The sequence below is a fragment of the Falco cherrug genome, chromosome 7 (genome assembly GCF_023634085.1).
Source record: "Falco cherrug isolate bFalChe1 chromosome 7, bFalChe1.pri, whole genome shotgun sequence".
Classification (NCBI taxonomy): Eukaryota; Metazoa; Chordata; class Aves; order Falconiformes; family Falconidae; genus Falco; species Falco cherrug.
In genome coordinates this window covers 6,219,491-6,245,357 of record NC_073703.1, presented here as the reverse complement: position 1 = coordinate 6,245,357, position 25,867 = coordinate 6,219,491, and the positions used below count along the sequence as shown (strand labels likewise).

Genomic DNA, 25,867 nt, shown 5'->3' with positions numbered 1-25,867 from the left:
ATTCCCAAGGGAGTAAAGTGATTTGCCCATAGTTTCTTGGCAGGCTGGGCCAACCACTCCTCCAAGCCTCTGTCAAAGACCACAGTTTTCAAAACTCACTAGTCTGTTTCCATATTAAAGGCCAGGTTTCTGCAGGGTGAGTGGGCAGTGGTCTAGGGAACTGGCTTCTGAGACAGCTTGTGATACAGACCCACAACTAGATACTAGGGTTCCCCTTCACCCTGGTTTAATTTTGGCTACATATCAAAAAAAGTTTGTTTGTTAGAGCCCTGGTCACAGCTTACAAAAGTCTGTAAATTCAAGCACTTTAATTCAGAAAGAAAATAATCAGTCCTCCTCTGCAGTGTTTTAAGCGGAGTTCAGGCTACAGGTCTCCACAAATCTAGCTAACAAGCAGGTCATTTTGCTAGATGATCATTCAGTAATTTAAGAGACAAATTATTTTGGAAGCTCACAAAGAGCTCTCTAGGCAATCAGCGCTCAGGTTCTGCGCTGAGCGTGATTTAGTAGCAAGAATACAATTCAAAGTACTGAAGTGATATCTCGCATGTAATTTGTGCTTTCTGTTGAAGCCAACTTTGTGCATCATTTACATATTTTAACACTTTTCTCCTTTTGTTGACAAACTCTGATGGGTAAGCTATGCTGTAAACGGTGCCCTGTAATTGGGTTGTAAAACATTGCCTTAACTCTATCCACAATGTTAATTACATCCTGTGTATAATTGATTTTCACACCACTATCTAGGAAGGAAACACAGGTAGGTTACTTAAAAGTATTTGCTGAGGGTGGAGGGGTGAACTTTTCAAAACAATAACCAAAAGAAACCTTCTGGTACACAGTCAATCTGAGCAGGCGTCAGTTTGCTTTGCTGACACTGTGGTACAGACATCAGCATCCTTGTACAAACTCTCCCAAACACAGGAGTATATATTTATTGCAATGAAGCAGTATCAGAAATAGGATTTCCTCCAAATCTATGCACCCACATAAAGAGACAAGTGCAGTGGAAATTGCTCTACCCGATCTGGAGAAGGAGTTAAATCAACCCTTGATCTTTGACTCCTTTTACAGGCAAAAATGCAATCCCTCCTTCAGGCGAGCACACTGTAGATCTTAACGACTGTGCTGAGCATTGCAGCTCCTAACTCATTTGGCAGGCTGCTTGCTGCATGGCCGCAGCAAAGACTCCAAGCAGACTGCTGGTGCCTGGCTCTGGGTCCTCAGGAACCGGGACTGCCACGACCCTGCTGACAACTGAGCTGTCTGATCCCACTTGACCACCACAAAAAACCAAGTCCACAGCACAGGCCCTCAAGGGCTGGCTGGAGTCAGGACAGAAGATTAGGGGACAGTTTGAACGAAGCTTGGAAAAAACAAACAACCCTTCCTCAAACCCCATCAGTCTCACTGGCATACACTCCTATACCCCGGACAAAAAAAATAGAGCCCATGATCAGCCAACTAAGGCCAGCTTAGAGAAGAAAACATTTTCTCCTGTACTGCAAAAAGGAGAAAGGGAGGTGGGGAACAGAAATGGAAAAAACCACATCAGAATATGTAAGTCAATAAACCACTGAAGACACCCACCATCACAGCATCATAAACCAGAGCTTGTAGCAAAAGCTTCTGTCCCGCACTGGAAGGGAGCTTCACCGATCCATTCACAGCAGAGAGAGGCTCTTTTGTGATAGTGTCCTCGTATCTGGCTATGCTGTTTGTCCAGGGCTGGCCGGCTGACTTATTCCACGAAGACTACAGAAAAAAATTGGGAGGAGAAAATATCCAGTTATCACAGATAGAGATTCTTGTCCTCATAAACCTGAAAAGAGAAACAGCTTGAACAAGGAAAGCGCAAGCTGGGAAAATACCATGGTTTAGAAGAGACAAGTTAAATGCAGAGAACACTTCTGATGGCATCCAAATAAAAATGTTTGCTGCAGTGGACTCACACAGTCACCGCACTGGAACAGGCTTTATTACTCTGTTACATGGTCTGATGCAGAGCAAGTGGATGAAACTTGCCAGATGGTTCACGACTGGTCGCATACGGAGCTTTCCACTGATTCTCAAATTTTGAGGCCAACAGGCATATCATGGCACAAGACATCATTTAAAGGCCCACTGAAATCACCTCCCTGCAAAGCTGCAAACAACCCAGAGCAGTATGAGCCTACTGAAAAATACTGCAAAGCTGGCAAGGAACAGAGATGGTGGAAATCTGGAGAGAAACACTGAATGATTATAATATTTGCTTTGGCACAAGCAATGCTCTTAGCAGCATGGAGAAAGACCCTCACCTGTGCGCACTATCACACATACTCTAGTAAGAGCTGAAGACAATGCTAAAGTGCTTGCTCTGCGGTGCAGATAGATTTCCTGCTCTAAGCTGGGAGTTGGGTAAACTTTGCCATTCCCCATGAACATAGAGGCACAACATTGGAGGGCTTACTTTTAAATTTTTTTATTATTTTTTTTTTTTCAACAGACCACCAAGCAATTCTTAGCTCAGCTTTAAATCCCCTGGGCAACCAGTGTTACCTTGTTTGTAGATCTAATTAAATTATATGGGCTGAATGCAATTTGTTCTGGGTTCTCTCAGCTTCCCCTTGCAATAAACTGTTGAATGCACACCTCTGTGTATGGGAAATGTGTGCCTTTAAGAGCTGAAGTTATTTAACAGCTCAGACTATTAGTTCACAGGCAGAAAAGTATTTTCTTTCCAGGTTTTGATTTTATTGGGCTGTCCTGTGTATACCTGAGCTCAGCCCTGCTACTGACTCGCATACATATACATAAATACACAGGCACGTGCGCTCAGGTTGAAGGACCATGTGAGCCAGTTATCTCTGGGCTTGTTCCACAGATGTTACATGTTGCCTGGATAGAAGTGAAAGGCCAAAGCAAGGCTGACGTGAAGAGAAAATCCTGACCTGACACAACTGCGAGTGTGCACGTGCATGCAGAATCCTGGTGGTGTGAGCATGATGGCCGTGTAGGGTGAGAATACACAGCACATCTGTTCAAACCCTCTAACCACCTACTGCTCACTGTCAGGCAGGAGAAACCCCGGGTTCTGCTCTGCATATGTGGCGGCTACTTAGGCCAGATCTATTCCAACAACAGTCAGCGTAGCATGAGTCCAGCCGAGATGGCAAGGAGATTTCTGACATCAGCCTGACCTTGTGTGAGTCATTTGACCTCTTTGTGCCTCGGTCCATCTGGCTGGAAATTAGGTAGAAATACATGACCAGATGTTGTATGTGAGCCAGGCATTCCTAAGTCAGCTATTTAGCAAGAAGCAAATGCTACCTCATGCTGTCAGTGCTGGCAGAAGGCGCATTCAAGTGCTCATGCATGCGCTGAAGGGCTGCCTGGGCCTTTCCCAAGCACCTTGTCCACCCCGACTCAAGCACCAAAGGGGCTCAGCACCTTGCGAGAGGCAGACCAGCATTACACCCCAGCACCAACCCCAAGACATAGGAGCTTTGGATCAAACCTTAAGAAAACAGATCGTAAAGGGTCTCATTTATATGACGACACTGTGCAGGACAGTGATGTCCAAGCCCAGAGCTGTGGATATCAAGCACTTGCTAATTTCGAAGTGAATGCTGGAGGCAGCACCTTCGCCATTCCTCTCTCTGCAATCATCAGCAATATATTCTGAGCCAGGAACACTCCCTAATTGCTCCCTTTCTAAGTGGACAATCATTAAACTACACTTTAATAGCAAGAAATCAACCAAGCGATCACACACAGCTCACAATAAGGAATATCGCTACGTGTGAGTACTCAAGGAACGTGTTCAATTTGCTTCTGCTGCCATCTGAAAGGCTTTCTGCAGCTACATCGCTGACTGATGGCTTCTGTGCCTTTTCCAAGGAACATACGTTACTGAGCAAATACTGCCTGGAAATTTCAGCGTTGAACCTACACAAATATGCACACATGCACACAAATGTGTGTCCTATTATAGATGCTTACATGCATATTTGCCATCACAAAGATCTGAGCATCATACGCAGACACACACACAGAGCAAACTTGAAAACCTTCTTGCAGGCATCTTGTGAATACCAAAAAATGTGGAAAGAAACAGGCAGCTCTACTGCAATCCCCAATGGGCCATCTGTTAGCGGAAATGTCAATCTGCCATGTTTACATAGGTTTTGATGACTCTGGGAACAGCCTGTTCAGCTCTGGCTGAAATTGGCTGCAACGAAGAACAAACTTGTTTTGTACCAGTTTGCAACTTTCAACAAACAGAAAAAAACCATCAGCCACACAACATGGCCTATATCCCACATGTTGTTCAAGCACATTATGTTTGAAAGCAAAAAAAATATCCCTCCTGGGGCTTAGTCTCTAAGGTTAGGCAGCAGCAATTAACTCTAGGTCTGTTTTCATCACAGACCTGAAGGTCTTGTGTGCTTGAAAGCTTCTCTGCTTTTTTAACCAGTATCTTTTGGTGTTATAAACGATAAGATTTCTTTCTACTCAAGCGCTCCTAGTGAATGGCTGAAAGAAGGAAACATTCTCCTGGGTTTTACAACAGAATAACGAAGGCAGGAGTGTCAGTCTAACACTAATTTAAAGAGGGAAAAATCCCTTTGTCAGTTCACTGCAAACACAAGAATGAAAACTAATAAAAACATCTTCCAATAAAAGGTGTTTCCATTACAGCTAAATCCTTATCAAAGCAAACAAGCCTTTTCATTTTAGCCTTTTTATAGAAACTTTGACTGATAAAAACGTGCCTAGGTCATGTTACCTTTTCAGTGACAAGTAATGATTTCATGCAAATATTCAAGTTGAGAATGGACACACAGGAAACGTTGATCTTAAAACGTTGTGTCTTATGAAGATGGTTATTCAAACTAGCTTGAAATCCTGTGCAAAACAAGGCTGGGGACATTTCAGATGCATGCAGCTTTTAAGGGTGTCATAGCGGAGAGAAAGGATTCATTGCTGAACAGCACCACAGCAGCCGGTGGGAGTGGGAAAGCTCCATGTCATGCAAATGTACAGGCATCCCTGCCCTCAGCTGTGCCTCTAAACAAGATGCAGCATAACACAGACCTCTCCCCCACCAGATAGAGGAGAATCTCTGCTAGCTGTCAATGGGAGCACAGCTCTCAGCTAAGAGTTTTGAGAAAACATTGGGACTTTTTTTTGCACACAGAAAAATTTCAACACGAAAATAACAACCCAGGTAGATCCAAGCTCCCTGATGCATTACAGCTTTTGCTCTCCGAGTCAGGGATGCTTCATGGGAAACACAGCGCCTGTGGGGAGAAGACCCACAGGGAAGGAGCAGGGCAGCAGGCAAGGAAGGTTCCAGCTTGCAAGAAGCACAACGGAAAACATTTCCAAGACAAAATGCTTGAGTTTGGCTTCATTCAATGAAAAGCTGAAATCTTCCATGGAAAGCAGATGCTTTTTAACATTCTCCCCCACTCCCTAAATTGCTTGGCCCAAAAGCAGCAGTGACAGAGATGTCTGGAGCAGAGCCATTTTATCATCTTCAGTCCATCTGTCAGGGGAAACAGAGCTACATCACCACAGTCTGTGCATTACTGTGTCATTTATAACGCAGGCTACCGAGGGCACCAGTCTGGGGGTCACTTGAGAGGGGAAGAGAGTCAGAGAGGAAAATCATTTATCAGCGTATTTACAAATCCTTGTGTGTGACCACTGGGAAACACACAGAAAGGAAGGGAAAGGGCCTGCTAAATGGCTGAGCGTACTCTTGCCTAACGGAGCTCCCCACGCCAACAGCTCGGCTGCAGTTGCACCTTGCTGTCCGGCAAGCAGGCCCAGGGAGGCCAGCTGGCTCCTGTGGGCTCTCCAGCAGCACAAAGACTGTCCCACCTTCCACCTGCACCATCCTGCATCCCAGTATTATCTGTAACAGCTCAAGAGGAATCACGGCCCTACGTTCGAAGGAACTGGAGATCTTGACTTGAAAATGACCAAGAGGACTTCTCAAGACCCTTGCCTGTGACTCTTTGCAGGAGTCAGTTCAAACCTCTGCATTAGAGACTTCCTGCCCTCGGTCTCACTGTTCTCCAGTTCCCACCTCCGCAAAGTGACACTGACTCGCTTCTGACTGCTTATGGCACGGGGACAGTCCCTTCTTTGCGTTTGCTCATCTCCTAACAGAGAGCCTCCAATCTCCCCTGGAGCCTTGGACTGCCACAGGAATAAAACCAATTGAGAATAATCCATGAAATGCCACATAACAAGCCAGCATGTGACGAGCCTGCAAGCACGGGAGCACCTATCACTGCCACTGCTAATGGCAAGTACCACCCAACTGACACAGAACAGGTTTCAAGAGTGTAACCTGAGGACAGAGAGGCAAGCAGGCAACTGGAAGTCACACGGGCCTGGAGCTGCCAGTTCCTTGGCATCACAGCTACAGACTTGTCCAACAGCGGCAGCACCATGGGACTAAGAGTCTGTCCCAGCCAACATCCTCAGCAACGTGGTGACGTGACACGCTGTTAAATAAAAGGGATCCTTGAGAGATTTCTCGCTCCTCTTCTTTACTGACTAGGACTGCAAGTGATAGTACCTGATCTAGAGCACCCTGTGGAGCTTCCTCTTGCCAGGCTGGACCAGGAATCTCCTTTCACAAGAATTTTCTCTTTCCTGTAGGTCTACCACATTCCTTGCTGTGGGTTTTCACACCCCCAACCACACACAGCACGAGAGAAGAAAAGAGAAGGCGACAAAGGCAGCTGGTCACTGTAGGGTACAAACCTCCCAGCAACACCCAGTTCCAGGCAGGGTCCCAGGGTGGGTTTTGGCAGGTTAGCTTAAATGGGTGCTGGAAGAAGCTATTTGCAGCACACGAGAGAACCCAAGAAACCAACAACCCACTCCCAGACCTCGGCTAGTAACATTTTGTCTACAAGCAAAGAGATGCACACACTCACAACTGGACCTGACACTTACATCCGTGTTGGGGACAAAGCATGCGTGCAGCAGTCCAGCCGCGCTCACGAGACCCTGCCCAGCTCCTCAACCAAATCCAGCCAGGTGAAATCACATCACCATCTGGACACGTGGCTTCTTAGCAACTGCAACATGAAGATGGTTTTGGCCTGAGTCTTTTCACCTGTGATTGTACGTGCCAGAGCACAGGGCGGCACTCGGGCCGGCTGGGGCTCCCGCGCGGGATCACATCTCCCTCCAGCGCCCGCTCCCAGCAACAACAGCCCGTTGCTCCGGGCGTCACCGGCCAGGTCACCCTCACCGCTGGGCTCGGGTGACAACGCTGCTCTCTGGGTGGCTTCGTGCGGCTGCCCCTCAGTGGTTCTTGCTTCCCTATCCACATCCATCAGAAAACCAAGCTCTTCATTCCGCTGGCAAAAACCCTCGGTGAAATTAACTCTTAGTGGACTTTCCCCATCCAATTAACGGAGGCAGAGACTCCACAGCCAGGATCATCCCCCTCCCCAAAGCTCTGATCTCTGAACATAACTCTGCTGTGGGATGTTGCCAGCCTCTGCAACAGACACTGGGGGCCCCAAGCTCTCAGGCTAAGCCCCGAGTGGCCAGACCTTGGCACCTCCAGGCCCTGCTCTGCACACACTAAAATTCCTGTGTAAACCTTTGCTGCTTTGGAAGAGAGATCTGGATATGCTGCTCCCAGAAAGGTCTCCCAAGGGACGAGACTTCCCCCGACCGCGACCTGTTCTCAGGGTAAGTCACCATCACTGAAAACGTTTGTTCCTTATTTAACAGGAAGACTTGTAGGAAATTCCTCATGCTCTTCGGCTTAGATCCAGACGGGCAGCTACGTTCCACCAAAACCCACAGATGCATCTTGGCTGCAAACTGCCTCTCCTTCAGCAAAGTATGGAACTGCCACAGCACATCGGGATGACCAAGAGCACGGATCCAAATCACAGGACTACTAAAGCCAGCAAAGAGTTGTGTTTCCAAAGGACTATACCTGCACCGCCACCAGCAGCAAGGACAGGTCTTGCAGCCAGCCAGGTATCCTGAACTCACCTTCCCTCCAGTGACACACGAGCGAGTCTGTGGATGCGAATGTGAAATCCAATGAAACAATGCATTTGTTTTACTGAACCTCCTAATTACTTTACATGCTCTCCCTGGGCTACAAAGAGAGACATAAACAGATTAACTAAATTAGGCCAATTAAAGGTTCCCTAATGGAATGAAATGTTTCAGGCAAGCTTGAGAGAGGAAATGGGCAGAGAGGAATGAAAGACAATGCAATGTCAGGCAAACCAAGCAGGGCAGGAAAAGACTACTTCAAAAACTAAGGTTCACAAATAAAACGCAATTTCACCTCTTGTATATCTTCAGGTATTCCAGTAACACACTATGTATCAACAAAGCTCCTTTTACTCTAAGCAAAAGAATACCCCCAGAGGCAAAGCATGTACTCTAGACATCACACCTTCTCACAGCATCTATGTGCCAACGCCAACAGGAGTAGCGCAGCTTTCTGCAGCAGTCAGTTCGGTGGCTGCAGAGATCCCCAGTCACCTGGGGATGAGGGGTCACTGTCTCAAGAGATAAAAAGGGGTGGTAGATGGTGTGGGGATCCCAAACTTAAGATTTGACAGCCAAGACTGACCCAGTCAGTTTTACAGAGGGGGAAATTCATGGTTGCCCAGCACCAGACTGCAGCCAAGACCACCACTACTTTGCAGAGCCAGGACAGGATCAGACCCTGGCTTCACACACACCAAACAAAGGCTCTTGCCTAGCAGGGGAGTCCAGTCACCACGTGCATAGGTCCTTACCTTCCTCTTCCCATGAATGATGTCCTCAGGGAGGCTCGTGTGGATGAGGCTGTGAACTTCCGTCAGTTCTGTGATGTCCCCGAGGGGCATGGGTGCATCCTCCGGGAGCGGGGACATGAGGGACTCCAGCTCATGTGAGTCCAAGGTGGCACTGGGAGCTGCCACTCCTTGCCTGCTCCGGTGGTAGTAAGTGTGGTTGCCAGCTGCCTGGGAATCCAGGCCTGGCAGGGCCTCCCTGAGGGAAAACAAGCAAGAGTTGACATCTCTCATGAGCCTCACTTTCCTCCGTCCCGAACAGCCATGGACCGCCAAAGTGATCCCCTCCAGGCTACTCAGCCTGCCCTCGTGGAAGCGACCAGGCCCAAGCCCCTGCCCTGACACTCCTGAGGAAGGGGATCATCTACCCACATCCTACTGTAACAGCTTTTGCTGCAGTAACCTCTCCCCAGCTGCATCTCTTCATTACCGTCACTAATCCTAAAGCTCACACAAACCCTGGTGCTGGATGGAAAGCCCTTGCCAGTGCCTCACAAGGGCAGCAGACAACACGAGCCCTAGCGCTAGAGCAAGTACTCTCTAACCCCTGCCTGTGGAGAGTTGTGTCCCTCCCGTCATCTCTGCTTTACAGGTAAGGGATGCAATGGGACAGAAAAGTTTGGTGGCCAAGTTAGGACAAGACTTCAGAAGCTGCTTGTTCCTAAACCTGAGATCTGCTGCCAGCTCAAAGCTCTTCTCAACAACTAAGCTGGTTTCTGATCGTGGTCTTTCCAAATGTTTGTGGCTGGATTCAGACCCTGGGGATAGCAGGGGACTTTGGGCTGAGTCCAACCCTCCTTAAACCAGCCTGTCAGGCACCAGGAAGTCTTTCATCATTTTCCCAACTGGAAGTTAACGAATCCTTTCCAAATATCCTTAGAGCTGTCCAACCTCAGAAGCAAAACACTACCCACACTAAAAGACAAAAGGTAATAATCCAGCAAATAGTGGGGTTTTCTCTCTTCTTTTTTTTTCTTTCTCAAAAACCCCCACCCTATTAGTCTAACAATGCAAATTAAAGAGAAACTACTGACAAAACCAGTGAAAAGCCTATACTAATTATGTTCTTTAGCCATCTAACACTCCCAAGACTCAATCTTTGTATTTACTGATGTCATACATGGCATCCCGAGTAGCCCAGCTGAACAAAGGGAAGAAGCTTACAACGTATTTTGTCTCCTTCCACATCAGCCTCCTTCACCTCCTGCAAAGGTGAGGTGACACCTACCTCTGCTTGCTGTTGCGGAAGCTGGCACACATGCAGAAGAGTATGCAGAGCAGCCCCAGGCAGACTCCCACAATGATTCCTGTGACAGAGTGGATATCCAGAACATCTAGCAGGGGAAGGACAAATACATCATTTCAGCTGCTAGCAGGAAGAACGCACTAAGCATCTTATGTTCAGAAGAGCACTGGCTTCACTAAAACCGACAGGTGATGCCTCTATACACGTAAGGGAGGGAGATTACCCAGCAGTGACAATTTAGAGCAGCTTAAAGCAAATTGGTATCTATGCACATTCATTAATTTCACGCTAGGCAGGCCTAACAGAAAGGCAGCAAGATGCATATTGCATGTGCCCTTCCACAGCAGCTGGGATGGGGAAGGGAGACAGAAGTTTAGCTGTGGGATGGGTTCTGGAGCTGCACATCTGAGGACTCTGCTGTGATCCTCTGCACTGGCCTACGCACAGTCATCTCTCACATCCTGTGCAGTGACAGCAGGTAATAGCTTGGCAAACAGAAATGCCACTGCTGACAAAACCACGGTCTTCAGCAACGCAACTCACTTCCAGTACTGTGACGAAGGGGAAATTCCTACCAGACAGCTTCTCTCGGAGGGTGTGCACATCCTTAACGTTTGAATAGGGACCAGATCCCACGACTGTCTTTGCTCCCATCTTGAAGAAGTATCTGGTATCACTTTCCAGGCCATGCACTTCAGTGCTGAAGATATTTCCTGATCAAAAGCAAGTCAAAAGAGGTTTAAAATGTGCAGTTTCAGGAGTGTTCAGGGGCTGGAGCAAAGAAGCAGTGGAATTCTGTTGGACCCTCAAAAGTGAGGGATTTTGTGTCATGAGCTCTAGGAGGCAATTCATGCACCTCTGGCATTAATGAACTTGCGGCCTAAAGAGCTAATGATACAGACTGCACGTGGTGTTGCTGGCATACGTTCTCACAGGAATTACTGGCTGCCAGCCTGTATCTGCATTTTCTGGATGATAATGGCTGAAGCCCTAGACATGCATGACTTCATGTCTCTCAGCAGTCATGTCCCTGGACTCTCCTCTGACCAGGAGCAAGGCCCAGCATATGCTCCAAGAAAGCTGGCAGCATGGGGTCTTGAATGTTTATTTGTATGTGCTCAAATGAGGCAAAAGTCCAGGCAGCAGAACTGATCAAGCAGGGTTTCACAGACAAGGAAGAAGGCAGGAGGAGGAGGAGGACCTGATGGGGTATTACAGTATCTCAAAGAGACTCACCTTCTCGCGTCAGCAAGGTCCACATGTCATCTGGCTGCGTGTTGTTGGCATTATACAGGATGAGGTACTCCACAATGATGCCGTTGGGCTCGACAGGGGGGCACCAGTGCACCTGGACAGCGTAGGGGTTCAGCGGGTGCAGCCGCAGGTCAGAGGGAGGAGTCGAGGGACCTGGCAGAGACAAGTAAAGACCTGGCATGAACAGCAGGAGAGAGGAGGAAAGCGTTCAACTTGCAGGGCATGACAACTGCCCTGTGCCTTCTCTGGATCCTTCTCAGTGGTGCCGCATGTTTGCAAGCATGAAACGATGGGCAGCCTGGGTGGCCAGACACCTCATCCAACCAAGCTGCAGAGAGCGCAGAAAGGAGGCTGCTGAGCCCAGTACAAGGCAGGACTTGTGCACCATGGCCAACCAGTCCAGGGAAACGCTCCCACTATCATCTCTGCCCCCCAGCCTTCACCAGATCTGAAGCTACAAAGCAAAGATCTTACTGGAAAACCAGGCTGGGCAAGGCGCTCTTGTTCTGACAGTGACATTCAGCACCATGGAGGACCTAGCATTTAAGTGATGCATTATCAGCTCTCTCTAACGAGCAGGATTTCTCTGAACCCAGAGCCAACCCCACAGTAGTAACAACAATTGTTGCCTTAACTCTCTTTACATACTCCTATCTGTTTACAAAGCAGCACTTTTTTAATGGACTTGGGGAAAGCCACCAGGATGCTTAGAGGCTCTCAGCATGTACACAGGGGCATCATGGCTTAGAGGTGATCTAAGATCACATCTCCCAGGGGCACATTAGGTGGGATTTGACAGAGATTCAGAGAAAGCCAGGAGAAATCAGGATCAATTCCCATAAATACTCACGGTCAGGAAGCGTGAACCGCTCCACCACGCTGCCGAAGGGCCCGTCAATGCCAACACCATTGGACTGCACAGCAAACTCATACCTGGTGTAGGGCTTCAACCCACTAATGAGAATGTCTTCATCCGAGCTGCCAAAAGAGGACACATTCACAAGGCCATGAACACTAGATGGTTCTCCCACTCACTATCACCTTGATACCTTACCAGGAACACTTTAAGAGGTTATCCTAACTCTTACAGTACTTACTTTTCACCAAAAGCTTCATCTCCTGCAGTCATGTGAATGCAAGAGCCCTCAACTCCCAGATACAGAGTAAAGTAGGTTCCTAGCCTCCAGGACCATTTCTAATGTACTTGCAGAGAAAAGCTTGAAAATGCAGCCTGGCTATAGGCTGAAAACCTGCATAGGAATCCATATTCTAAATACATCCCCAAATTACTGTAACTGCCTAAACTCTAGCAATTTTTAAACCAAACTTTTGAGGACCATCTGGCAAATCTTGAATGTTTTGAGACTGGCCATGTTATTAATAGGAAAACAAGCATATAAGATGCAACCAAAGCAGAAAAGATGCAGAGACCAGCCAGTAAATGATGTCTTGGTATTAAAGTCATAGACAACTCCCAGTGCCACATTTCACACTTGAGCAGTTATGAAAGTATCTGTGACCAAGTCAGACATTTCCAGTATGTGAAACACCCAGGATTTTGCTCGGTGCTGGAACTTCAATGCAGGTTCCTCCTGCCCTGTCTTTATTTCTGACATGAGCGATATATGGCGAGCGAACGCTCAGTATCTCTCTTTACCTTGTGTAGTATGTAACCAGAGAGGCATTTTTCAGGCCCCAGGGGCTGAAGCGCACTGTGTAGTTGACAATTTTGACTGTTGTGAAGTCAGGTTTCTTCCACCTGAGCCATATGGAAGTTGAGCTGTTGGACTCTGCATAGACTTGGACTGGAGGCAGCGGAGGACCCTTCTGCACAGGAGGATCTATGATGAGAGACAAAAAGAGAAAAGACATGTGGAGACATACATGTCAGTAAGGCAAGGGACAGCCATCATGAAAACAGAAAACATGGAATGAAACAGGCCTAGGCTGTGAAGCCTGCACCGATAGGCTGGCCTCCAGTGTAAGCCCAGATGTCCAGCTTAGCCCTCCTGTGCAGTCCACGCTTTCCCTCACCTGCGGGAAAGGTCACAACGAGGACGCATGCACCAAGGTGGCCATGTACTGCTGTGGAGCACAGGAGGCCAGCTTCAAAGCTACCCACCTGACAGGCCTGCACCAGGGTAAGGAGGAGCCCAGAATGTTCACCGTCCCACAACAGACTGGCAGAGCTGAGAATGGAGCCTAAATCTTCAAAGCTTTTACTTTCTTTGTAACACTGCAAAAAGCCTGGCATGCTGCTAACTCACATTCTCAAATCTTCCTAACGTAAGAGACGAAACCCAGGTGATTTGACATTTCCTGAGCCACTAACAGGGCCAGAGAGAACACAGTGAAGGCCATCCACAGCCAGTGTAAGAACAACCCTAATGAGAAGGGAGTTATTTTGCTCCTTTCTCTCCTTCCCACTATAATTCCTCCAATGCAATTTGCAATGACTGTCAAAGGAAGTTCCCTTATATTGGGACTTTCCTGTTTTGGTATTGTCCTTGAAGTTCATCTTCTGTAACTTTACCTCTACTCTCCCTTTGAAGCCACATGCCAAGCAGAAGAGACAGACAACAAATGAAGGGCATTCCTCACCTACTGCTGTTGCAGGTGCCTTTTCTGTTTTGCCCTTCCAAACCGCTGCATAACCATCTTCGTGCTTATTGAATGCCACCAGCTTCACCTCATAGAGTTTCCCAGGAGCTGGAAAAATCAATCAGGGTTTGTCTGGGGTTATTTTTGTTACCAACCCTCCCCGGTTAGACGTGTTTTCTTTGATCTGACCAGCTTTTCTCACCATCCAAGAAAGCAGCTTGAACAGAGTTGCATTTGCCAATACAGCAGGGAGTCCCCCTTCCACTTACAGGCTTTCCACATTCACATACTGCCTCACAACTGGTGTGTGTATCATCACAGCTGCTCCCCTCACTTTTTACAGAAAGCATCAGCAGCAAATGGACTTGCCCCAGCCACCAAGGGTTAACAGCACCATGGCCTGTAGCACATCATCTCAGAATCTCCTGATCTTTCTCCCTTGCAAACTACTAAAGAAACCTATGCATGGTAACTCCTCACTCCCCACCACGGAAGTGGATGTACTGCATTGTTTATTCTTAAGGAGGGCATCCTCTCCTCTCCAAAATGCACCTCCCATTTCTAAAGTCCATTCTGTTTCTAAAGTCCGTTCTAAAGTCCTCACTGCTGCGAGGATCTTCCTTCCAGCAAGTCCTCACATGCCCTGTTAAGTCACTGGCAGTTTTTGTTGTATGGTGACTATCTTGCTTCCACAGCAGAGTTTCCTGATTTGCAATTAGAAAAGCAACAGAGCACACAAAACTCACACCGGAAACCTGAGGGCCCTCATTACACATTCTTCCCATCAGACAACCATGCACTCTACAGGGAACCTCACACTTGAATCCAAACTGAGCTGTGGGACAGGGTGCTTTGTCTCCAGGTAGTGCTGCCCTGGTTCAAAATTCACTTCCCTCTTTCCTGTGGCCTTTCATCAGCTGAAATACTCCTCTGCTGTATTAACTAACATCTGAGGGGTTTTTTAACGGAAAGGTTTAATGGAAGAAACAACTGGGGAGATACAAAGTTCTCAAATAAGACACTGGCCAGCTTCTCCCTTCAGCAGCCAGCCCAGCCAGAAGCTTGATGAGAGCAGTCCAGAATGTCTTTAGATGCCTTGGCTGCAGCGCATTGATGAAGTTTGTTAATTTGGGATGTGCCCATTCATTCCCTGCTCTGACAGATCACTGCTCTCTTTTTGCCAGACAACGTAAGCAGAATAAAACCTTTCTTATTGATGCCAATTTTATTATTACTGCATTGATTACGGTCCCAGAGGCTAATGGTACCAATTACCAAAGGCTTTCTCTGCTCCACAACACATGTTCACACTCAGAATATAAAAAAAGTTCAGCCACATTGTTCCCAACAAAAGAATCCCAAAAGCAAACAGAGTTTTGTCTGCCTCCAAGACAGCCTGATCTGCATTTCCATGCTCTCCAGCCACAGGAAAATGTTTGAAACCTACACAAGGGGGATGAGACCAAAGGGCACTCCATTTCCAAATGGCTGGGACCACAGGCTCGGTGGAACAAAGAACCCCACAGTCTAGTCTCACCAGCACACACACACTCTGCCTCCTGCCTGAGCGTTTGGCTGAGCTTCACTGGGACACGAGCTCATAGTGGATGATACGATCCAAAACGAGGAGGAAGAGCTCACAGACGTGATGCAGCTGTGGGCAGCTCCTGTTGGACAACGAAGGAAAGGACAAGTCCTCCATCTCCATCCCTGGGTAGGATCAATACAGCAGCCACTTCCACGTGAAACTAGGGGAGCTCCACTATAAGATCAAGCAATTCACATTCTGAAAATAGGGGTATTTTGGATTTCTCAGTCAGAGGCTTGGCTTCCATTTTTATACACTGGCCCAGATGTTCAAGCTCTTAGAACATGCAGATATAAAGCTCTCAAGCTGTCAAGAAGCTAGTAAGCAGCATGAAAACAGATGTATTTCACTGCATTCCATCATACATTAAATATAAGCAGAATAATCTAGTCCAGATCATTTCAAATCACTAATCTGGATGACTGCATAATACATCCAATATGCTAAATATGTTGTTTCATTCAGTTTTTCAAGGTGTTCATACTGGCCAGGTGCCATACGCTATATTTTCCTGTAAGTGGAAAAATACCCTGATCTCCAGGGAGTCACTCCCAGAGGAATGTAATCTTCCTTTATGGGAACATGGAAGACAGGATCAGATCCTTATCATTTATTTTTCATGTAAGTTATGGCCCTGGTAGTTGCATACCATTACAGAGACTAACTGCTAGAACATACGTGGAAATCAATGCAAATTTCTCAGGGAAAAGCCCTCCTGGTGATTCAGGACAGCTTCCTTTTGATTTGGCAGGCTCATGAAATTGCTGAATTTCTTACATGCCTTTGAACAGCTGCCCATCTCTCTCACAGGATTTCAGCACATACCTCTTGGACAAGATACAAGGCATGTCATTAGAAGTATCATTCTAAGGAGACACGGTTTGCTCCAGAGGTTAGCACGAGCACGGAAGAAAAGTATTCTCTTATTTCAGATAGCTCAAATGGAGAGAGCTGAGACATTATCAAAGGCAAAAATCAAGAACCCAGATGTTCAGGGTAAGGCAAAAGATGAGGAAGTCTGCAGGCTAGGGAAGAGGTGGTAGACAAAGCTGGCACCATTTCAGTAGCAGGACCAGCGAGTGCAAGAGAAAACAAAACAAGAATCTTGCGTTGAACTAGCACAAGGAACCTTACTGCAGCCTAAAACACAGCCTAGCGTTACAGAAAACTAGGGGAGGGAAACGTTGGCAAGGGTCTTTGCTGGTGTAATAAACTTACTATCACTGTGAATAAAGAGCAACTGTGCTCAAGAAGCTCTCTCCAAATCTGCTTTCTGCACACCCATCCACCTCTGTCTGAGACATGCCTCAAAAGAGCAGTCTCCCCAGAAAGCACTTCCCCTCTTGCCCTGCTGTGCTCCTGGAAAAACCAAACAACAAGGAAAACCAGGAAATAAAAACTGAACTATGCAGGAACAGCCAGTGCGACAGGAGTTTTGTCTCTCAGGCCACACCCCAAACCAAGACAAGACAAGAGGCAGAGCGTTGGCTTCAGTGACACTGTGGAGGTGTGGAGCCAAGGGGCCTTTAGTGACCGTGTTGCAGCCATCAGTAGCCTCCAGCGGGGAAGCTGGACCTTGTTTGCACTGATATTGTATGCAACCATGTCTGAGCTACAGCCCTGTACTCCTGGTGCCTAACCCTGGGATCTCCTGACACCGTTTCCAACACTTCAACAGGCTTCCTAGAGGGGTGCTCGATGCTCCATGCCTGTCAGCGTTTAAGAGGCATTTGGACAATGCCTTAATAATTTGCTTTAACCTTTGGTCAGCCCTTAAGCAGCAGATAAACTAGATGATCACTGCAGGTCCCTTCCAACTGAGATACTCTGTTTTATGGAACAAAGAACATTCTATACTTATCTCTCCAAGCTCTTGACCCAACCTGTAGTTTCAGCTATGACACCTCTTCAGCAGCCCACCTCACACGGAACCCCCCGGGCAGACCTCACTCTCCCACCAGACAGCACCGTTTACCACATGCAGCCACCTTACCCTGACATCAAGAGATACTCCCAAGAGGTAGTGTTGGGTATTTTGGTTGGTTGGTTTTACAGAGGGATCTTAGGAGAGGTTTCTACTGCTGTGCTTCCCAGGCAGACATCCATGAGCTGGGAAATCCCCCCAGCTGATTCCCCATCAGCCAGCGTGCAGCAGCATAGATCACATCAGGGCCGCTAACCTTTTCTGAGACTGCTACCCACTCCGCCTGCAAGACCCCTCATGCAGATGTAAGCACTGGTGCAGGGCAGCTCCCTGCCATAAAAGTAAACCCTTCTAAACACCAGCCACTCCTCCTCCTTGTTTCATGTCCAGACCCCCCTGCCTTTCTCAGCACAGCTGGATTCCTGACCCCTTCCTTTACTGTACGCGTGCAAGAGCACAACATTCAACAGCACAGGGGGGAGAAAAGAGAACATCCACGGCTGGAAGAAACCCGAGACTCTCTTCCTGACACGATGATGGGCGATACACAACCACCAAATCATAAGGAAACCATTAGGGCTTGATGATTGCCCAAATTTAAGGAAGCAATTACAGAAGAACAAGCAGCCTTCTCAGCATCATCGTGCCAGAGCATTTGGAACCAATTCAGCCCACTCCTGAGCCCCTCTGCTAACTGACTTGCCAGTGGTTAGAGCAGCGCATGATGATGTTCACATGTGGTTTCCTCAGTGCAATAATTACAGACCTAAATTCTTCAGAGAAACTCATAACTGTTAACACCCTCTCAGTGGCAGGATGGCTGCAGCATAGCTGGAAACCTACTCAGTGATGACATAAACTGTCTTTCCAGGTGCTGCAGCCTGACCTTTATACCATGCATAATATATATGCTAGACATGTAAGATGAACCAGCACGAGAAACACTCTCCCTGCAGTCTCAGCTCACTGGGCAGTAACAGGGATGAAGCATGAAGTGGGCGATGGAACAGCTCTAAGAAGCAGAATCCTGTTTCAAGGATGCATCTGCCATGACTCTCTTTTCTCTCTCCATCCTGCATCAACAGGCAAATCAACTAATGAGTGTGATCAGATGTTAGAAACAGAACTCCTTATGGGAAACACTAAGCACAGTTAGCCAGGCAGGCAGATCTGACTGTGATGCTGAGCTGTTCTCCAGCCGTGGACACTCACTCTTCTATCCCTTTCCCCTTAGGGGGAGGCGGAGGAGTACACTGACCCGAAATCAGCATGCTGTGAATTAACCCATGTCTGCATTCTAATACAGAGAGATTTCAAATAGCATGCAATTATGGAGCTGCTTAGAAATACACAGGGAAGAAGAGATCATTGTCCTGACTGGAGACCTTAATCTAGGCACTCTTTATACTGACACAATAAAAACCACTAACCAATTCAGAACCACTTATTAGCGTACACTAAGTATATTAGTAGCCCCTGGCTAAACATGCAATCCCTGTTACACTGGCATCAGAAATTTCTGTTTTAAACTCTGCTTAGAACAAGCCCCAAGAGCTCTACTCCAGAAATGATTCTGGGTACTCTTGAAAAAGCTCACGTGGTCCTGGTCCTATGCATCTGCAGCCAAGCAGATAACTGAGCCTCTTGGAAGCATCCCAGGACTGCTACAAAAAACAAGAGATAGACCCTGGGTTTCTACACCAACTGCTAAAAAGTTGTAACCAGCTAACCTAGTCGAGTCAGCTCGTACTGCTTCACTTTCTTCTTTAGTTTTATGGGTCCTACGTCCCAGCTCTCATCTTCCGCACCATCCAAAGGGCTTTCATCGCTGGACTCCTCTGGGCCCACTTCTCGGTAGTAAAGCTTGTAGCCTGATATCTGGGCATGGTTGGCTGGGGGCTGCCACGTTATTAGGAGAGACTCCATCTTCGCTCGGACTTTTAATTCTGTCGGGGCAAATGGAACTAGAAGAAGAACAAGACAAGAGAAAAATTTCAGCCACTTGTCTCCACTTCCCTGCTCTACTGAATCCACCCTGTCCTTGGTAGTGAGGGAGGGGTGTGAGGGAACGCTGTCCTGCGAGTGGGATGTCTCCACAGTCTTAACAGTGGAGAGTGGTACATTATGCTCTACTGTTGACTTTACCAGGTGGGTGATACAGGAAGAAAAGAATGTCACAAAGCCACTATGGAAGTTTTTCAATGTATTCTGAGATACCACTGTCTTTAACCACTGCTAGAGCCCTGGGCTCAGCTTTGTTTGGCAGAATTGCCTATCTGCTCCTAAATATTGTAACTCGAGGTTTGGGATTTTTGTTTGTTTCTTTCTTTCTTTAAGAATTTTCACAGCTGCATGTGGAGGGAGGAAAGACCCACTACCCAAGCAAGCGGCAAGGCGTAAAGGGGCTGCTGAACAGGAAGATAAAGGTGGGTACTTTGGCTTAACCAAAACTAATGGTTATAATTTCCTAAAGAAAGCAAGTATCTCCAATCATGCCTCAACTTCCCCAATGTCCTGCAAACCCTGCCCCAAATCCCAGGCATTACCCAGCTTCCTACCATGCGTCTGGTTGTCTCTGTCAGGAGTCCGATGCTGGGTCCACTCAGAAGGAGCCCCATAGCCCACACTGGTGCTGGCTGCGATGCGGACTTTGTATACTTTGTTGGGATGGAGCGAGTAGAGAGTGATTTGTGTCTCATTTCCACCCACTTCAATGGAGGTAACCTGATCTGCTGAAAAAGGTGACACCACTGAGAACATGGTTTTCCCAGTCCAAAGGAAACACAGCTGAGCAGCCACAAGCCACAAAGCCCAGATACCCCCACGTGGTCTGCACACCCTCGGCTGGCTTGGCTTTGCCACCAGGAAAATTTATAACTAAAGACTGGGCAAAGCTGATATCCTGATTGACATCACATTCAAACTGCAGGTTGCCTTCAGCCCCACTGAGTCTGCCTGGAGAGTAGTTGTCACCTTGCTGCTGCTGACGTGATAGCAGAACATGAGCATGGACGATGGCAGCTGATGGTACGTTTCAGTGCTTCTCACGGCTGTATTTAAATCCTTACCTTGGCTTGAACCAGAACTGCCCAGCAGCCCTGCTTTCTGCAAAATTCACACCTTCGTCCACAGCAGATTGAGATTTTATCGCCCCCTCTTCAGCCCACCCAAGTTCATAAGGGAGATACCAAGAAATTTAAACTGAGAATGGCCTGGGATTTTCACTGTAACAACTAACTGGTCTTGCTGAAGATTCATATTGCCTGTTTGGTGAATGCAGAGACCTTGCTTTTCAGCTTCATCAGGTGTAAACCCAGCCGGGAGTGCTGTCCCTGCTACGTAACAGTGTATTACCAAGTGTGACCCCTGGACTGCAAACATTTCCAAGGTTTTACACTGCCACAGAGACACATGCAGGCTCAGGGCAGAAGAACAAGAGCCAGGAGTCACGGTGTAGACTACTAATCCAGATCAAACACATGTGAACATGTCCAGCACTTCATCACACCCCCCATCCTTCTCTTAGTAAGAATCATGACCCTGGAAAGTGAGAAGCCACAGAGCTTTGACAGTTTTAAGAGCAAATACCCAGAAGGATTTGCAAAGCAAGCACACGTGGAATTGGAACAGCCACATTCAGCACAGGTAAACGTTACCATCCCTGCTGAAGGCTTCTTAGAGTGTATTGATAATAATAAATAATATTTATTTATATATAAATAAAACTGGACAAAACTCAGCAACAGAGCAACACAGCCTGGTCAGGATACTTGTTTTTTTCCCCACAAGGATCACTTTGGTTAGATTCCATTTTAAAGGAACAAAATGCATTTGCCCTTCTTCCCCAGCCCACAAAAAGCTCTTCCCTCAAAACACACAGTGCAGATGGCACTACAGGCTTGCTCATACAGACGTTCACGGGGCAGCATGTAAATGCAAGCATCAGGTCATTCCCCTGGGGACACAGGCTCCTCCACAATCACAGAAAAAGGCACCTCGAAGTAGTGTGAAGTAGCACAGCACCAGCACTGCTGTGACTGCCACCAGCAGAGACAGGCTAAGAGAGGGCTGTTCTCTCTTGGATGAAAAGCTGTCCCTCTGTTTTCAGTCTTGCACCTCCTCCCCTCAACATGACATGCTGTTAACACTGGTGGAGCAGAAGACACCACCCTACGCCCCCGCAGTGGTGCTTCCCTCACCTTCCTTGAGGGTGCAGTAGTCGATCTTGTATTTTGTTATCTTGCCGTTACTCAGCTCTGGAGGAAGAGGCAGCCACGTCACACGGATGTCACCAGGAGTCATGCTCGACAGGGACAGCTGAGGGGCAGCACTAGGGACTGGGTAGAAGAAACAAGAAGTCAGCAAAGACTGGGGAAAGACCTCGGCATATCCCTGTAAGCTCCCTCAGTTGGCTGGAGGCCACTACCTGGTTTGGACCTGCCACTGCCACCGGTGACGGGCTGTCTGTCCCAGGGGAAACTAATACCCCACAGCTCTCCAGCAGCTCAGAGCATTGACGGAGTGTCTGGGGAGGGGAGATGGAGGGCCGCTGACCTTCAGTAAGCTGGTCAGAGCCTGCTGCCCCCCCCCCCGGCTCCCTAGGGACCCTGTGCCCGCTGCAAACTGGGCAGGTTAGCACGGACCAGCAAATCAGCCTATGCTGTACTGTGGAGCACGAAGGAGACACTAAAGGAAATGGTTCGCAGATCCAGACTTCAGTCTGGGAATCCCCACTCCCTCGAGAATCACAGCTCTGTACTGCAGGCAGCATTCAGGCTTTCAACTCTGCTTTTCAGGCTTCAGACACATACATGTGGGACCACACAGTTCACTGTCAGGAGTATTAAAAGCACATAAGGCACCCCGCAGCATAGCAGGGGCTTGCATGAAGCCTGCCAAAACCATTGCTTCTTGCCTCTGTCCTGCAGTCTGTTGAAAGCTGTACATGTCCTCCCCTGTTGGGCAGCTGTCCTTCTGGCACTCTGCCTTTACCGCTTGCAAAATGCTATGTGATAAATGGTAAAATCAACACAAACTACTGCCTCTCAAAGGATCCAACCTCATGGTGGCTCCCACCCCTACAAATTGTAATAGATGTCTGTCTTCTGAGTTGAAATCAAGTCTGGCCCAGGGTCAAGTTTGGAGCAATATCACATTAGCTAGGTGAAAGTCCAGAAGACCTGACTGCAGTTCTCACAGGATTCTCATGAGCCCCAGTGTCAGCTAGGTTATTTTCATGCTCTTCATCACCCAAGCTGATGATCGGACCAGGGTGCTTTGGTTTTGGTTGGTTTGCTGTTTGTATTTTTTTGTAAAAGAGCTTCTGTAGAAAGCTCTTTGCCGTAGAAGCAGCAAGCAGGTTTAGGTTTCTAGGAGATGATACTACTCTCCATAGCACATTCAATGCTTACTAAGAAACAGACCAACAATATATTTTAGGCACCAGCACCCATCTAATTCAACGCACCGTCCTCCAGGGTCTGAACAATGATGGAAGAGGATGTCCGGCTGGCTCCGAGCTGAGAATATGCGACTACATAGAAGACGTAGTTGGTATTGGGCTCTAGGTCCTTCACTTGCAGCTCAGTGGTATCATTATTGACAGCAAACTGGTATTCCACGTTATCTGTTCCTAGAGCCAAGGGAACACTGATCAGCTGGTCAGTGAACTGCCAAGACACTCTTCAAAAAAACCAACAGTTAACTCCCAAGGTTCACGATGTAAATCCATCTTAAAAATCACCATGTCTTCTCCAGTTCCCCCAGCACCTGAACAAAACCCATCTCTTATGTGAATTCTTTGGGCAGAAACATTCCATGCCTTACTGCTAGCCTATCTACTTCGACTCAAGCTCCTTAATCGATGCTAAGGCAGCTGCAGTTACCAGCTTAATTTTCAGAGGAGCTCTGGCAACAATTTAGCAAGAGTACTGGCTTGCTGGCTGTTTGGGAAGAGAGACCCCAAGAGAGCAAAGTGACTCGCTTCAGATTCTGGCTGTGAATAATTTAGTGATCACCCCTGCACACAATGTAGCTGTTTAATATCTCCACTAATAATCACACCCTTTGCGTATAGAATCAGTGTGTTGGAGGAAAAAGTAAAGAACAGAAATAAATTTCCAGAAGTGCCTGGTCCCACTAGAATCCAGACAACTCAGCTCCATGGACTCTCTACTGCTGGTCAAGAAGTCAGTATATGTCAGCTAATCCGCAGGCACTGTCACAGCCTCATGCTGAGTCCTGAGAGAAAATTCTTTTACCTGCAATGAAAATGGCTAAACTAATTGGGATTGCCTCACACTTCTCACTCGCTGGGAAAGAAAGTCAACTTGTGCCTTGTGTCTTGCGCCTGCAACACAGGCAGGTAACACCTACCCACAGCCCGCTGGTAATGTAACGAGAAGCCAATGATCTGCTCGCTGTTGTATTCTGGCCGCTCCCAGGACACAAGGACTGTGGTGCTGGAGAGGGACACAGCTGACACTTTCTTGGGAGCGCTGGGCAAACCCTCCCGCACGATCACAGAGAGCTTGGCAGTGGCACAAGCCATGCCCAAGCTGTTCTCAGCCACGCACTGATAGTAGCCAGCATCCTCCAACCCGATCTGATTGACCACGAGGCTCCCGCTGCTCTGCACTTTCACCCGCCCGTTGGAAAGGATGGCCTTGCCGTTCTTCAGCCAGTGAATGGTTGGAGCTGGCTCGCCCTCTGCCTTGCAGACAAAACGGGCTGTGCTGGCTCGAGTGCGTGAGATGGTTTCAGGAGCCTGGGAGATGCTGGGTGTAGCTGTGAGGAGAGAGGACAAATTAATGCAGGAAGGAGGAGAAAAAGATAGCAAAGCAAATCCCTTCTCCTCCCCACTCGGTGCTATGTTTTATTCAGTAGCAGCTTTGCCTTCAAGATAGGATTTGCCAGGCAGACTCTAGAGGCTTAATTTAGACTCTGTCCAAAAGCAAAAATAAATTCTGTATCAATCATGTGCTGTGTTCCCTGATCCTAGGCTGTTCTCCCTGCTGGCTTCAATGATACTGAAATTTAATTGCTGATACAGATATCCATGGGGGAACCCTGGAGAACAAGAATAAGGCATAAAACAGTTCAGTAAATACAAGGAAGTAAAACCCAAATTAAAGAGGTGACACTCCCACTGAGAGCTGTCCCCACCCTCCTGGCTCTAACCTGGTTCCCATCTTATCCAGCACGGGCTACAAACACAACTGCATGGGGATCTCCTGGGTGCTGGTCCACGTAATGCCAGCTACTCGGTCAGCATTTCTACCTGGAGCATTTACCCTGCTCTCTACTCACCAAGGACCCGGAGCTCAGCTGCGGCTGTAACGAACTGCCTGGTTTGGGGTTTGTTGGCGCGGCAGACGTACACCCCTGAGTGATGGGGCTGGCTGGAAGGAATGAGGAGATTTGTCCGGCCCAGCACAATCACATCTGTGGAAACGGGCTTTCCATCTGCAGGAAGAAATGTGCACAAATGTTGGAAGGAGCCCCAGGCTGCCCTTTACGAGGGCTTGTAAAGAACGTGTCTACTAGCGCCAGGATCACAGCTGGGGAGTGGAGAGACCCCCAAATCCCAAACTCCAGCCCAGAGGAGGATTCCTGCTGGGAAACTCCTCAGTGCTTGACCGAGCATCAGCCAGCCCAAGCCAAAATTGGTCCAAGATTTAGTTTAGCCCGTAATAACTGAAAAAATTCTGGTTTGGATCAAAATGAGTCTCTGATGCCTAGGGTGTGCCTGCAGTGAGACCCCCTAGGAATAACACATTCAAGGGAAAGCTATGCTAACACACACTTTGGAAAAGATGTTGGATCTGCCTGCTGACCCTCACGCATGAACACACATGCCTCCTCCCCTCACTTCTTAATGCAAATGTCAGCAAGAGCGCTGAATCACTAACAGCTCCGGGGTTCTGGTTCTTCCCTCCTCTGGGTCCTGAACCTGAACCCAAATTTCCTGCACTTCCTGATTCATCGCTTGCCCCCAGCTTGGCTCCAGATCTGTAAGTTGTCAGGAAGACACCTGGTTCTCCCTGGGGCTCTGGTGCTCGGGTCAGAGACACAGGCTGTGAGCTGCCCTCTCCCCATTCTCCTCGCTAGATGCTCAGCACACTGCTGAGTAGGGAAGGAGAAAATGGTGGCTCCAGCTCCCTGGCCAGAAGCTGAGCCATCCTTCTAACAACTTCAAATAGCTCTAGGCTCCCCAGCATGTCACAGACAAGGCAGGGTGGTGCTGGGCACTGCTTATTCTCAGCACTGCTCTGATGTGAGAAATATGGGGATCCCAGTGTTGGTACCTCTGAATGACTATGGGGGAGCAAAGCCAAGACCTGGGGACAGAGTATGGGCAAGCACAGTCTGGCCAAGGAAAGGCTTGGATGGGAGGTCAGGAACCCATGGCCAGCTCTGGCACAAGTTAGCAG

At 47.9% G+C, this 25,867-nt stretch overlaps 1 protein-coding gene across 3 annotated transcripts in view; it reads right to left on the bottom strand.

The window, feature by feature from the left end:
• The window catches only part of IGDCC4 (immunoglobulin superfamily DCC subclass member 4), a 101,445-nt gene that overhangs the window by 5,451 nt on the left and 70,127 nt on the right, over positions 1-25,867 (bottom strand). Inside the window, exons 6-19 of one of the 3 annotated variants that reach the window (XM_055716773.1) lie at positions 24,744-24,899; positions 23,811-24,221; positions 22,903-23,067; positions 21,635-21,772; positions 19,994-20,167; positions 19,166-19,399; positions 13,924-14,031; positions 12,980-13,163; positions 12,173-12,300; positions 11,305-11,475; positions 10,644-10,781; positions 10,051-10,156; positions 8,787-9,021; positions 1,591-1,755 (exon numbers count right to left, since the gene is read on the bottom strand). In XM_055716773.1, the coding sequence (XP_055572748.1) occupies positions 1,591-1,755; positions 8,787-9,021; positions 10,051-10,156; positions 10,644-10,781; positions 11,305-11,475; positions 12,173-12,300; positions 12,980-13,163; positions 13,924-14,031; positions 19,166-19,399; positions 19,994-20,167; positions 21,635-21,772; positions 22,903-23,067; positions 23,811-24,221; positions 24,744-24,899 (2,513 nt within the window). The remainder of the gene's footprint in view (positions 1-1,590; positions 1,756-8,786; positions 9,022-10,050; positions 10,157-10,643; positions 10,782-11,304; positions 11,476-12,172; positions 12,301-12,979; positions 13,164-13,923; positions 14,032-19,165; positions 19,400-19,993; positions 20,168-21,634; positions 21,773-22,902; positions 23,068-23,810; positions 24,222-24,743; positions 24,900-25,867) is intronic. The other 2 variants (XM_055716774.1, XM_055716775.1) reach the window with 2 other exon arrangements.